The sequence below is a fragment of the Pseudophryne corroboree genome, chromosome 1, assembly GCF_028390025.1.
Source record: "Pseudophryne corroboree isolate aPseCor3 chromosome 1, aPseCor3.hap2, whole genome shotgun sequence".
In the NCBI taxonomy this organism is placed as follows: Eukaryota; Metazoa; Chordata; class Amphibia; order Anura; family Myobatrachidae; genus Pseudophryne; species Pseudophryne corroboree.
Window position 1 is genome coordinate 189,623,336 of NC_086444.1, and position 12,204 is coordinate 189,635,539.

General features: G+C 40.7%; 1 protein-coding gene across 5 annotated transcripts in view; it reads left to right on the plus strand.

Moving 5' to 3' along the window:
• RASA1 (RAS p21 protein activator 1) overlaps positions 1 to 11,768 on the plus strand; it is a 421,336-nt gene extending 409,568 nt beyond the window's left edge. Inside the window, exons 22-26 of one of the 5 annotated variants that reach the window (XM_063963963.1) lie at positions 4,019 to 4,107; positions 5,931 to 5,987; positions 9,182 to 9,259; positions 9,727 to 9,861; positions 11,008 to 11,768. In XM_063963963.1, coding sequence (XP_063820033.1) covers positions 4,019 to 4,107; positions 5,931 to 5,987; positions 9,182 to 9,259; positions 9,727 to 9,861; positions 11,008 to 11,091 — 443 coding nt within the window. In that variant the 3' untranslated portion in view covers positions 11,092 to 11,768. Of the gene's footprint in view, positions 1 to 3,951; positions 4,108 to 5,071; positions 5,268 to 5,930; positions 5,988 to 9,181; positions 9,260 to 9,726; positions 9,862 to 11,007 lie in introns of those variants that run through there. The other 4 variants (XM_063963964.1, XR_010246601.1, XM_063963966.1 and 1 more) reach the window with 4 other exon arrangements.
• Positions 11,769 to 12,204: the final 436 nt, after the last annotated feature.

Consider the following 12,204-nt stretch of genomic DNA (forward strand, 5'->3'; position numbering starts at 1 on the left):
GGTTTTGACACACACAGCGGATCGCTCGGCTACACCTGCTACAGTATACCTCCAGCTATGGGGTTTCCTCCACAGCCTACATGGGTAGATGTGTTCTCACATTCAGTCCAGGATTTGTCTACGGCCTTTCAACAGATGGTACAGGCAGACAAGTCTGTGGAAGGGAAAGCACGTAGACGTGCGGCACCGTCCTCACAGTCTACACAGCTTTCAGAATCTGAGCGGTCATGAGCTGAGCATGTCAAAATCCTCTGCTTTCCGGTCCTTTCAGACTCAGGGCAAAGCAAAAGTACAGGCTTAATCCAGACAGTTTCAATCAACTAAAACTGTTAAGCCTAAGCCAGACAGGCCTGGGCAGCCAGACGTCCGATTCCGAAATCAGAAGACAAACCCACCTTCTGACGGCGTGGGCCTTCGTGAAGCGAAAACACCCCCCCCCCCCCAGAAGTTCTTTTGCACCAGCCCACCTTTAGATTCACTCAAGGCCAACGTTCTACAACAAGCAATTCAGACCTTGCTGTAATCGGGAGTGATAATGCCGATTCTCTTAGTACAACGAGGACTGGGTTTCTACTTACCCTTTTCCTGGTTGGGAAGTCCTATAGGTCCCATTGGCTCATTTTCAGTATCAAAGCTCTGAACAAATATATATGGGTGCCCCTGTTTCCGATGGAAACTTTATGGGCTATTACCCTGGCAATGGAGCTGGGGGATTTCATGGTGTGTCTGGACATTCAAGATGCCTACCTGCGTGTACCGATAGCACTCTCCCATCAGCGCTATCTCAGGTTTAGATCTCCAGCAACATTTCCAGTTTAAGACACTACCCTCGGGACTTGCTCCTCGGGTGTTCACCAAAATCATGGTGGTGATGGCAGCTCAGCTTCGTCGCCAGTGGATAATGATATTTCCATACCTGGACGACTTGCTTATCCTGGCACAAACCCTAGAAAACCCTACTCTGCCATCTACAAGTGACTATAGCCTTCCTGCAGAATTACTGATGGCTCATAAATTGGGCAAAATCCTCCACAGTCCCATCCCAACAGATGATGCAGTTAGGAGTGATACTGGATTCTAGTTTACAGAAAATCTTTTTGCCACCGCACAAAATATCCACAATGTGCATAAGAATACGCAACTTGTTGCACAGTGTGAGAGTATCCATTCATACAGTAATGCGGATACTGGTGTAAATGGTTTCAGCATTCAACATGGAAGAATAAGCCCACTTTAATTCAAGGCCCCTTCAACATCTGATTCTCTCCAGATGGAATGGACCGGATCAGATGATAAAAACAGACTATATTTTTTCCTCAGGAAGTACGTTTGCCTCTGACCTGGTGGCTAAAAGCGTCCCACTTGGACAAGGGTCGAACCTTCTGGATCTAAGACTGGGTTCTCCTGGCAACATACGCCAGTCTCTGAGGATGGGTAGCTGTAACAGGTCAATACTCTCTTCAGGGCCATTGGACCAAGGAAGAGCGTGGTCTTGTCAATCAATGTCCTGGAGCTTCGGGCCATCTACATGGCACTCACTCAGACAAGAGAATACTTCACTGCAGACAGATTCATATCCAGTCGGACAACGACACTGCAGTAGCCTACCTCAATCAACAAGGAGGCACTTGCAGCTTGATGGCAATGAAGTAGGTACAGTAGTACGCTTCCTCAGGTGGGCCAAACGCCACCATCCAGCAATGTCCGTAGTATTCATACCAGGAGTCCTAAATTGGGAAGCAGACTTCCTCAGCCATCACGACGTTCATGCAGGTGAATGGGCCCTGCACCCAGAAGTTTTCCGGATTCTGGTAGACAAATGAAGATTGCCGAAGTGGATCTCATGGGCTTCATGTCAAAACAATAAGGTCCCAGTATACGGATCCAGAACAAGAGATCCCGAAGCAGTTGAAAATTTTGTGTGGTATATGTCCCCGCCAATTACCCTGTTGCCCGGGGTGATTCGCAAATTCAAACAGGAAAGCAGCACAGTGATATTCAGCTTGACCGAGACGCGATTGGTACACAGATCTGCAGAGGACAAACCATTGTTGCCTCCTCAATGACCAGATCTATTGATTCAAGGTCCCTGTTTCTGCTCACACCTGGATTGGCTGTCTTACGGAGTGACTCTTGAGTCATCCGTTCTAAAGGTAAAGGGATTTTCACAAGCAGTAATTCAAAGATGCGTTAGGCAAGGAAACCATTCTCAGCCCACATCTATTACCGGATCTGGCATGTATATTTCCAATATTGTGCTGCCAGAAGTTATGAACCTCAATCTTTTTAGCGTTTCCAGAATCTAGGCTTTCCTTCATGCCCGAATTGTCTGAGGTCTCTGCCTAACCTCCTTGAAGGTACAAGTTTCGACATTATCCATATGGATTCAGAGGGAAATTGCAACTCTTCAGGATGTTCACACTTTCTTCCAGGGAGTAATTCACATCCAGCCTCCTTTTGTACCTCCAACAGCTCCTTGGGACCTAGGACGAGTTCTCAAGGCTCTTCAAGCTCCCCCGTTTTAACCATTGCACCTGACGGATCTCAAGTGTATGACAGCTAAAACTATTTCTACTGGCGATAGCTTCGGCTAGAAGAGTATCAGATTTAGGAGCACTTTCCTGTCGACCCCATTTCTGGTCTTTCATCCAGACAAAGCAGTTCTCAGAACCAGGTCTGGTTATCTTCCTAAGGTGGTCTCTAAATTTCACCTTAATGAAGAAATTGTAGTTTTGGCCTTCCAATTGCTGGACATCACTGTGGGAGATGCATCATTGGACGTACTTCGTGCACTAAGGATCTACGTGGATCGTACCAGTGACATCAGAAGAATAGATGCGCTCTTTGTCCTATATGGAGTCCATAAGAGAGGATGGCCTGCTAATAAACGAACACTGGCAGTATGACTTTGGATGACAATCTCAGAAGCCTACTCTTGAGCTGATCTCTATCCCGGATAATGTCTCTGCCCATTCTACCCACTCAGTCGGTCCCTCATGGGCAGCCCACCGTGGTGCCTCAGTTGAACAACGCTGTAAGGCAGCCACATGGTCATCTATCAATATGTTTCTAAGACATTATGCCTTTGATACCTTTGCCTCTCAGGATGCTGCAGTTGGGCATTGGATTCTCCTGTCAAATCAGGATCATCCCCTCCCTTAAATTCTGCTTTGGGACATCCCCATGTCAATCCTGTGGATCAACTGTGGACCCTGAAGAAGAAATCAGGAGTTACTGTAGATTTACCATAGTTAGCGCTGTTTCTTCGAGGTCCACAGGGTGCTCACCCTGATGCACCTAATTTGAGTATCTCTCACTAACTCCTTTCTTCTGGTATGGAACAGTGTGTTGTTTTTCTGGTATGTACAGGTCTTTCTTCTCACTTAATTCTGCTCCTGCCTTGGGCTTGCTGACCAAACTGACTACCCTTGACCAGGAGGCGGGGTTATAGGGGTGGTTGGATTGGAGCATACTGGGAGCTCAAAAGCTTAACCGTTTCGTGCCCGATCCTTATACAACCACCTGCACCCCATGTCAATCCTGTGGATCAACTATGGACCTCAAAGATAGTGTCAACCATGGTAAGTCTACCATAACTCTTATTTTATTTTTTGAGGTCTTTGTTCAAAACTTAATTCTTTTCAACCCTGTGGTCGCTAGTACTTATAGCACATATAGGTGTGTTTTACCAAAGTACCAATGTATGAAGAGGTGCTAAATGGAAGCTGCACGAAGAGTACCAATAATGTAAACACATTTGTGTCCAAAGACCTCGATCAAAGGGAGCACATAGTATTTTAGCAGGAATATCTTCATGTTAATTTAATGTGTCCCCTATACTTTTTATTTACTTATTTTATGAAGTTTTATAAACTTTGGGTTAAACAAAATAGGCAGAGAGCAGACCGATTCACTGGTATATCTCAACTTTAGCATATATTTTTCTATTAGGACCTGCTCTCAGAAGGCTGTCATTAATCTCTACTGCACATTTAATTGAACACTTAATCTCTGGTAGATTCTCCTTCGCCAACTGCTGCGAGAACATTGACGCTGGTCGCCAAGTCTCTGCAAAATTTAGCAAATTTGGTTGAATTTGGAGCCAAAGTAAGTAAACAATATTTTGGAAAAAGAGCAAAATTACTAAATATATTATGCTTGTGTTTTATTTATTCTATACAAAGAATAGTCAATAAAACACTATATGGTTAACTTACAGTATGTAAACTCTTTTTTTATGTGAAGTTTAAAATAATCAGGAATTTTATTCCACATTAAGGGCTAACTCTGCATGTGTAAGATGTGGCCACCTTTGCCTGAATTGTCTGGTACCTTCCTGCCTCTTCTAACATCTTCACTTACCTTTAGGCTGCCAATCCCATTATTATTAACTTGGGACCCGGCTTAACTGTAATGCGGTGTATTGCAGGCAGAGATTAGGGCTAACTGTTATACTTGACTGCCTGGTTTCATCTCCCCTTTTAGAGTTGCATTTTCCTCAGTAGTCCAACATCACAGGGGAATTACTTATTCTGGAAGGGTGGTTGGAAATTACTTTTTAAAGAATCTGTACTACCACCTACATACATTTTCCTAGCATCAACTTGTCCCTAGCGGTCAATATAACTGGTGAACGCAACACAAGTCCCAACCTCTAGAGTAGAAGAAACTGATGCACATAGAAGCCCTGAGGGATGCAGTTAATTTCCTGGCTGTTGGGATCCTGACGGTTAGGATACCGACTCCGGATTTTCGACAGCTGACAATGTCGACAGCCGGAATCCCAGCAAACAGGGGTTATTCCCACTCGTGGGTGTCCACAACACCCATAGAGTGGGAATATAACCTGTGTCAAGCGCAATGAGCCCGCAAGGGGACTCTTTGCGCTCGCCCCGCTTCTGGTATACTGATGGTCGGCATCTCGGCCGCCGGTAAATCATACTGATCCCGCCCCCGATACTGGAGAAGGACACGTTTGTAAATGCTTTACTAGATTTTACAGCAGCTTTAGAGGATATTCTTAAAAACGTTGACTTGACCTTTGGGCATTTCTTATGTTTTCTACCCTCAGAAAATAAAAGATTAAAATGAGAATAAAGACAGGAAATATCTCACAGCCTATCTCCAACTCTTCAACATTAGAGAGTCAATGAGGATGTTGTTTGGAATTGTGGCTTCTACATTTTCTTTTCACATCTGTGTCTTTGACTTCACAAAGTCTGATACTAAAATTTTTGCTCACTTTTAAATATCTAATGAGGTTAAGGGTGAGTTAAGTGACAATAGGTGAAATAGCCTTTGCATTCTGAAAAGGTATTACAAAGCATTTTCTACCAATGTTCTAAAACCGTTTTAGATATAATAGAATACATATCTTAAGTAATGAACATTTTGGTTTAAGTCCTTTGTCCTTGATTCCCCCACCCCTCCAGAACAGTAATGCATGTAATGTCACGGTGGTACCAAATTGACAAGTGCACATTTTTGTTACAAGTACTGAGTGCTAGTCTGAACATGTAAGTTATATAATGCAATCATTTGGGCATTGTAGATATTACAGGTCATACTGGGGATAATCTGATAATCAACTACCTACATCTCTACAGAAACAACAATACTATGTTATATGTAATAAAATAGTTATAACTGAGATTTTGTATCTTAAACCAAAGAAGCTGAGCAATGTGTGGTCATTGCTATAATTGTAAGATGCATCTTATTTTTGTAACTGATTTCAAATTGACACTTTACATGTAAAATGTTGCCTATAATGCGATACGCAGAACAGGACACCAAATCATTCTTCTAGACCATTCATTCCAAGTTAAGTAAAATATTGGCTTACAGTACAGTAGGTAATTTTGCTGCACTTAGTTTACATGCATGAAGTACATAATACAGTCTAATAACAATTCCTTTTATTCTGGTTGGCATGGGAGGGACATGATGCTGATGTGCCACAAAGCTGCGTTTTTTACTCCGGATCTGTAAGAAAAAAAGCTTTATTTACTTTAATCTATTAACTGGTTACCGCTTCTGCACTGCCATTGCATGCCTTCCATTCCATTGTAACTGTAGTCCATCACCCATCTGGCCACTCTCACTGTACTGTAGCAACTGATCAAAAATGTCAAATCCACATAACAGGCTTAGTGCAATTTTCTGTTTTAATATGCAATATTAAGATTTACTTTTTATAATCCTTAGTCAACATTTGCCTCTATAGGAACCGCTCTTTCATAACCATATAAATTTAAAGCTAATATACTTACTGTGAGAGAGGATCTCCATCACTGTACTGTACAATGCCTAGGATAATTCAGAAAGAAAACACTGCAGACTCGTATTACCATGCATGTCATTTGCATACATATTTTCACTTAAAACCGTTAAACTTTCTCATTTTGATACTTGATTTGAAGGGCAGTAGTCGTTAAACTGCAAATAAAAAGTAAGATCATCTGCACATTTTAGTACGTTTTCACAATCAGAAAAGCATTGGTTGGTCTCCCTTTGGGAGATGCCACATTCATGGCCTGGAAGTATTTGGTGTAGGCCTGATCCAGATCTTATAAATTACCTGCTCATTAAAACAATAATAGAGGTTGGCTTATCTATGTTGCCAATTTAGCAATATCTTTTTCTGGAGGGAATGTTTAGATACTCCGTAATTACAAATCACCTTCTTGTGGCAGCCACTCAGTATGGTGTTTTGCGCACCATATGGGCTACAGTATACCTCTGCCTGACCTCCATTGTGGTATAAACCATGGGTCTTCAACCTGTGGCCCTCCAGCTGCTGCAGAACTACACATCCCATCATGCCCTGCCACGGTTTTGCTATTAAGGTATGGTAAAACGGAGACGGGGCATGCTGGGATGTGTAGTTCAGCAGCAGCTGGAGGACCACAGGTTGAAGGCCCATGGTATAAACCTTTTGTGTCACTGAGGCATAGGAGCCATGGGGTCACTACATTAGAAGAGGGAGATGTACTAAAATGCACGTCTTTAATCTGTGCTTCTGATCTTATATTTTATTTCCAGCTGCGTTATAAGTATCTCTAACATTTCAATAGTGAAAGTGTGACAGTATAGTCTTGATTTTTCCAACTTGTCAATGGTTCACATATTGTTTGGGGTTCAGCTTCCCATTTAGTAACCGGCTGTTACTGACTAGTCTTAATTTTGCCGCTTGGCCAAACCAGATACTTACTGAATGGTGCCCCCGGTTGTAGAATAGTCTCTGCCACCACTGGACTACTACACCCCCACCTGAATCCACTTGCTTCTTAGTGGACTATAGTACTAAAGCACTTATTGGATGGCTATACTGGCTGGATTGGGTCATTTAGGATACTGAATTGAACACAGATGGTATTTAGCAAGAGGTAACCAGAATACAGCAGGTATAGGCATCTTCGAGGAATAGAGCAAGACCTCTAGTGAGCGTTGTGCTCAGAAATCATTAAAATGCAACACCCACTTGAAGGTAGTAAATTTGACACTTTTACATAAGGGTTTTTGCTATGTGTATTTTTTATTTTATACATATGATGGGGTATAGGCTATCCCCATGTCCTTTTAAATAATCCTGCTTTTTATTGCAAGAATCTGTTGGGCATGTTTAACATGCCATCATGTTCTCCCTCATGTCCATATTCTGCCACATATAGTGAATTCAGTCCCCTCTCCAACCTCGCTCCACGAAGTTGGAGCTAGGTAATGCATTCTTTAAATGTACTGACAAAACTGACCTTCAGGATCACAGAGGAGGGTGATGTTCAAAGAGGAGGGCAGCCAAACCCAAAATAGTGTGGCCCATGCCCCCTACTGCTGTGTGCTGCCATACAGTCTTAACAGAGGGGCTCATTGTACAATACGTGGTATGACTGCAGCTCTCCACATGCATGGTCTTTCACACACACTATTGGGGGTCAAAAGTTGTCATGGCTACACTGGCTAAGGGGTCTAGTGTCACCTCCAAGCTGATGCATGCTGGTTTCAGCAGTCCTCTTACTGTTCCTGAAGTTCTGAGGGATCCAGCTTCGCAGTTTGACTCCTGGGACACCCAGAAGGCAAAAAATATCCTGGATTCATTGACAGCAGGTGTCATTAGAGGCATCTGTGGTGCTACTACTCTTTTGTAGTCTCACACTGGAATACCAGGAACAGGGAACCATACATAGCTGCTCCTGTTGGACCACACTCAAGTACTGCTTTACATGCACTACATTCACCCCATCCCTCACTAGACAGGGTAAGTACTGTTCTTTCATATTAACATTAACACTTTAACCATTTATTTTTATTGAAGAAAAAAAAAAAAAAACATCGAAAATACAAATACACGCATTCCATAGCTTCCAATACATTAAATACTGAGCCACCAAGATACGAGATCAGATAACATAGTATATTGATTAACCATATGACATTCAAACAATTTTTTTTATAGAGAACAGAAAAAAAAGAGAGGGGGGGAAAAAAACACTTTGGACATATTGAGCAGTTAAAATCTTTTACTAGTACTTGATGCACCGGTCTTTGTTAACACACAGCAGTACTGTATAATAATAATGAAACATTCCCGGCATTACCGGAGGGAGAAAAGGGGAAATATTAATTTTATTTTTAACCTTTTTGGTTCTCTACATTACATCATGTTAGCTGACAATTTATCTTCCCCCTATGAAGACTTTTTTTTTTATCATCTGGAACCCAATTGGTCTGTTCGCCAGTTTTAAGTACTATACTTACAGTTTATTATTCATTTCCATTTTCAAGGGCTTGTAATATTTTATGGAGCTTGTAATGTTGATCCATTTTGTTTGTATAGTGTTGGTGTAACTTCTTTGGAAAGTGTAACATGTATGTTAAGTGATTGGTTGGAAAAGTTGCTTTTGCCGCACATTTTACACTTGTCATTTCTTGCATCTCTTAAAGTAAATTTGTCTTTTAGTCTGTTTTCCTTCAGTTATGGGCAGAAGAAGCAATTTGCATATGGTTGGAGATTAGGCGTTATGTTTTGTAACACTTGTTAAATCTCTACATGAAACTTTAAGCAAATTGTTTTGGGATTAGCATTCTTACTTTTTTTCATTTGTCATACAGCAAAATATGAATGGTCAGTATAAACTGAACCAAATTATAATAGGTTTGTGTTGTTTTTTCCCCTTACTAGGAGCCCTACATGGAAGGTGTAAATCCGTTCATTAAAAGTAACAAGCATCGCATGATTATGTTCTTAGATGAACTTGGGGTGAGTTCTCTACATTACCAGAAGCCTATATCTTTTATGAAATCACTTCCTGGTTATAAGTTGTTGTTTTTTTTACTCATTTATAGTGAGTCAGCATAAAGATACATGTAGACTTGTGTTTGCTTGTCTCTTGAGCTTGCACAAATTACTGTCAAAGGGAACTTGCATATAATGAAGATACAATAAACACAAGTGACAGAGAATGCATGATACAGTTATGGCAGAAAACCGTATATGCTACGTATGGGTTCTTTTATTAATTGTACCTTTTGCAAGTTCAATTTCCGATCCAGTTGTGCACTGTTTATTGCTGGATGAAAACAGCAGAGCTCAGGCCGGGAAGAAGCACCTAGTTTTATATGTACCATTCATGTTCAGGCATTTGTTTTCAGCTGATCAGAAGTCAGTCGGAGGAAAGTCATCAGATACTTAACTGAACCTTAATTTTGCCAATGTTTATTTTTCAGAATGTACCTGAACTGCCAGATATTACTGAGCACTCTAGAACTGACCTGTCACGCAATTTGGCAGCTTTACATGAAATGTGTGTGGCACACTCAGATGAACTCCGGACCATTAGTAATGAACGAGGTGCACAGCAGGTATTCACTATATTTATGCATTAATGTCATTGTCAGTGGGCCAACAACCTATCACTTGTTAGCCCGGTTCATTTAACAATGTGCGCCTATGTGCTTACGTCATAATTCAATTTTTGGGTCTTTTTTATTTTATTTTTATTATGTTGACTATATGAGTCTCATAAAAGGAGAAGTGTTATTCGTTCTGTACAAGGATTAGACTTTGTCATTGCTGTAACAGAGGATGTAAATGCTACTGCTGGAGGCTGGCACACGTCACGTACTGTGATCCTTTGTACTCGAACTTTGTCTCTACTTTCCCAAGCTGTCGTGACAAGTTTTAGTACATTTTATTTTTAAAGAGCAAGCAAAGCATGGAACACCGTGGCGTTGAATAGAAAATTACAGTACCTGCGTGTTATATGCTGCTATATTTAAGCCCTTGGAAACAAACTATGGGATTGCTAAAACTGTACATTGTTATAAGGCAGAGGTGGTTTTAGAATTTCAATCCTACGTTTCGGAAGACTTGTTGACATGTCCTGTGGAGTCCCATCATGTGGAGAAATGAGGAAACCACAATGGTGCAGAAATGATTGGTTCTGATGATGGAGTTGGGTGCGGTACAATAGATCTATACTATCTAGGTAGCCAGTCAAAAGGTCAACGACATGGTTGAAAGGTACAAAGGGACGACATAACAGTGGTCGACACTTTTTTTCTTCCTAATATAAAAAAAAAACTTGTATATTTCATGTTCTGTGACCACCATCACTAGAAATGAAGACTCTTGCGCGCTCGCCGCATTTCGGGCAAGATGGCTCGCTTTGCTCACCACAGGTTACTATTCCCAGTTGTAGTCCACCTGGATAGTAAATCAAGCAACTGTTGGAAAAACATGCAAAAATTCCCCCAAAAAACGCGTTGATTATTGTCATGTTGACCATTTGTACTTGTTGACCTAATGCATGTCGACCATATGGTGTTGACCTATTGACTGTGTACCTAGACAATGTAGATCTATCATCTGGATACCAGCGAGTTTTATATCTTAAGTGCTTCCAAAGACTAAATAGAATTGCATATGATTTAGTATGTTGTCATAGATTAGATAAACATTTGTTGGCTTTTGTAGTAATGTAATCCATGTATTTTTTTTATTAACAGCATGTCCTCAAAAAACTTCTGGCAATTACAGAGCTTCTGCAGCAGAAACAAAATCAGTATTCTGTAACGAACAGTACGAGGTAGCAGCTACTTCCCAGCAGTTTGCATGTGTACACCTGGAAAATACTTCACAATATTACTTTCTTTTGCTCTTTCCAAAAAATAGCACATAATAGCCACATGTGTGGGACTATGCAGCAAAGATATTCTACTGACAGACATTTGCATCAGCAGTTTGGGGATATTTGTGTCCTTACACTAATTGGTGCAGGTAAATTGTACGTTTCGCATTTTGAACCGACTTCTACTAAACTCTGAGCCTTTGTCTACTGAACTCAAGAAGACTCCCATGCATTATGCCAAATCTACAATCCAAAAACCTGGTGGCTGACAGTATACACGTTCTGCTCTTCGACAGTCATTTATAACTGGATTACAAGCTATTTTTATACTGGTATTTCTAACTGGTTTCTGTTCTTGCTTGCCATTTGTTTAAACAAAAAAACGATATGTAGGTTTGATTTCAAAAACTGACAAGGAACAAGTGCTATTATTTTTTATTTGTGTCCTGTCTTTGTGGGATCATGTTAAGTTTATAAGATGTTTTATGTGCCACTGATTTATAGTAGATATTTTTTTTCCATCAAAACAATGTATAATGAAAAGCTTTTGTAAAATGTTTACACCCGTAAATAATTGATTTAATTAAATTTATTGATTGTTGTATCTGATGTGCATGCATTAAACAATTTTGTAAAGTATGTTCTGATTCCCTATTTTATTACATTTGTTTTCTCTGATACATAGTCGTCTCTCCGTGAGTTACCACCTTATAATTGAATAGTATAAATTCCCACCGTTATTAAGAGGTAACTTACATGGTATCCATACTTGGGAGAACTAGCCATTTTGCAGTAACCTTCTACAATTTGGCTACTTGAGTGAAAGGAACTATAGTAAACATATACAGTACTGTATGTAGGCACAATAATGTATCGTTGATCAGCTGCTGTAAATGACCCAGTATATACCTATACTTTGCAGAAGACCGAAAATGTTAAGATGAAAGAAACTAATGCTGGGTACAGATTTGCAGATCCGAAAAACTGATCTGTACATACTGAGCAATTTCTAGCTCAGTGTGTACTCTCTGTAGATTTTTTCTAATGGATACAGAAGTAGGGAATGAGGTAGCAT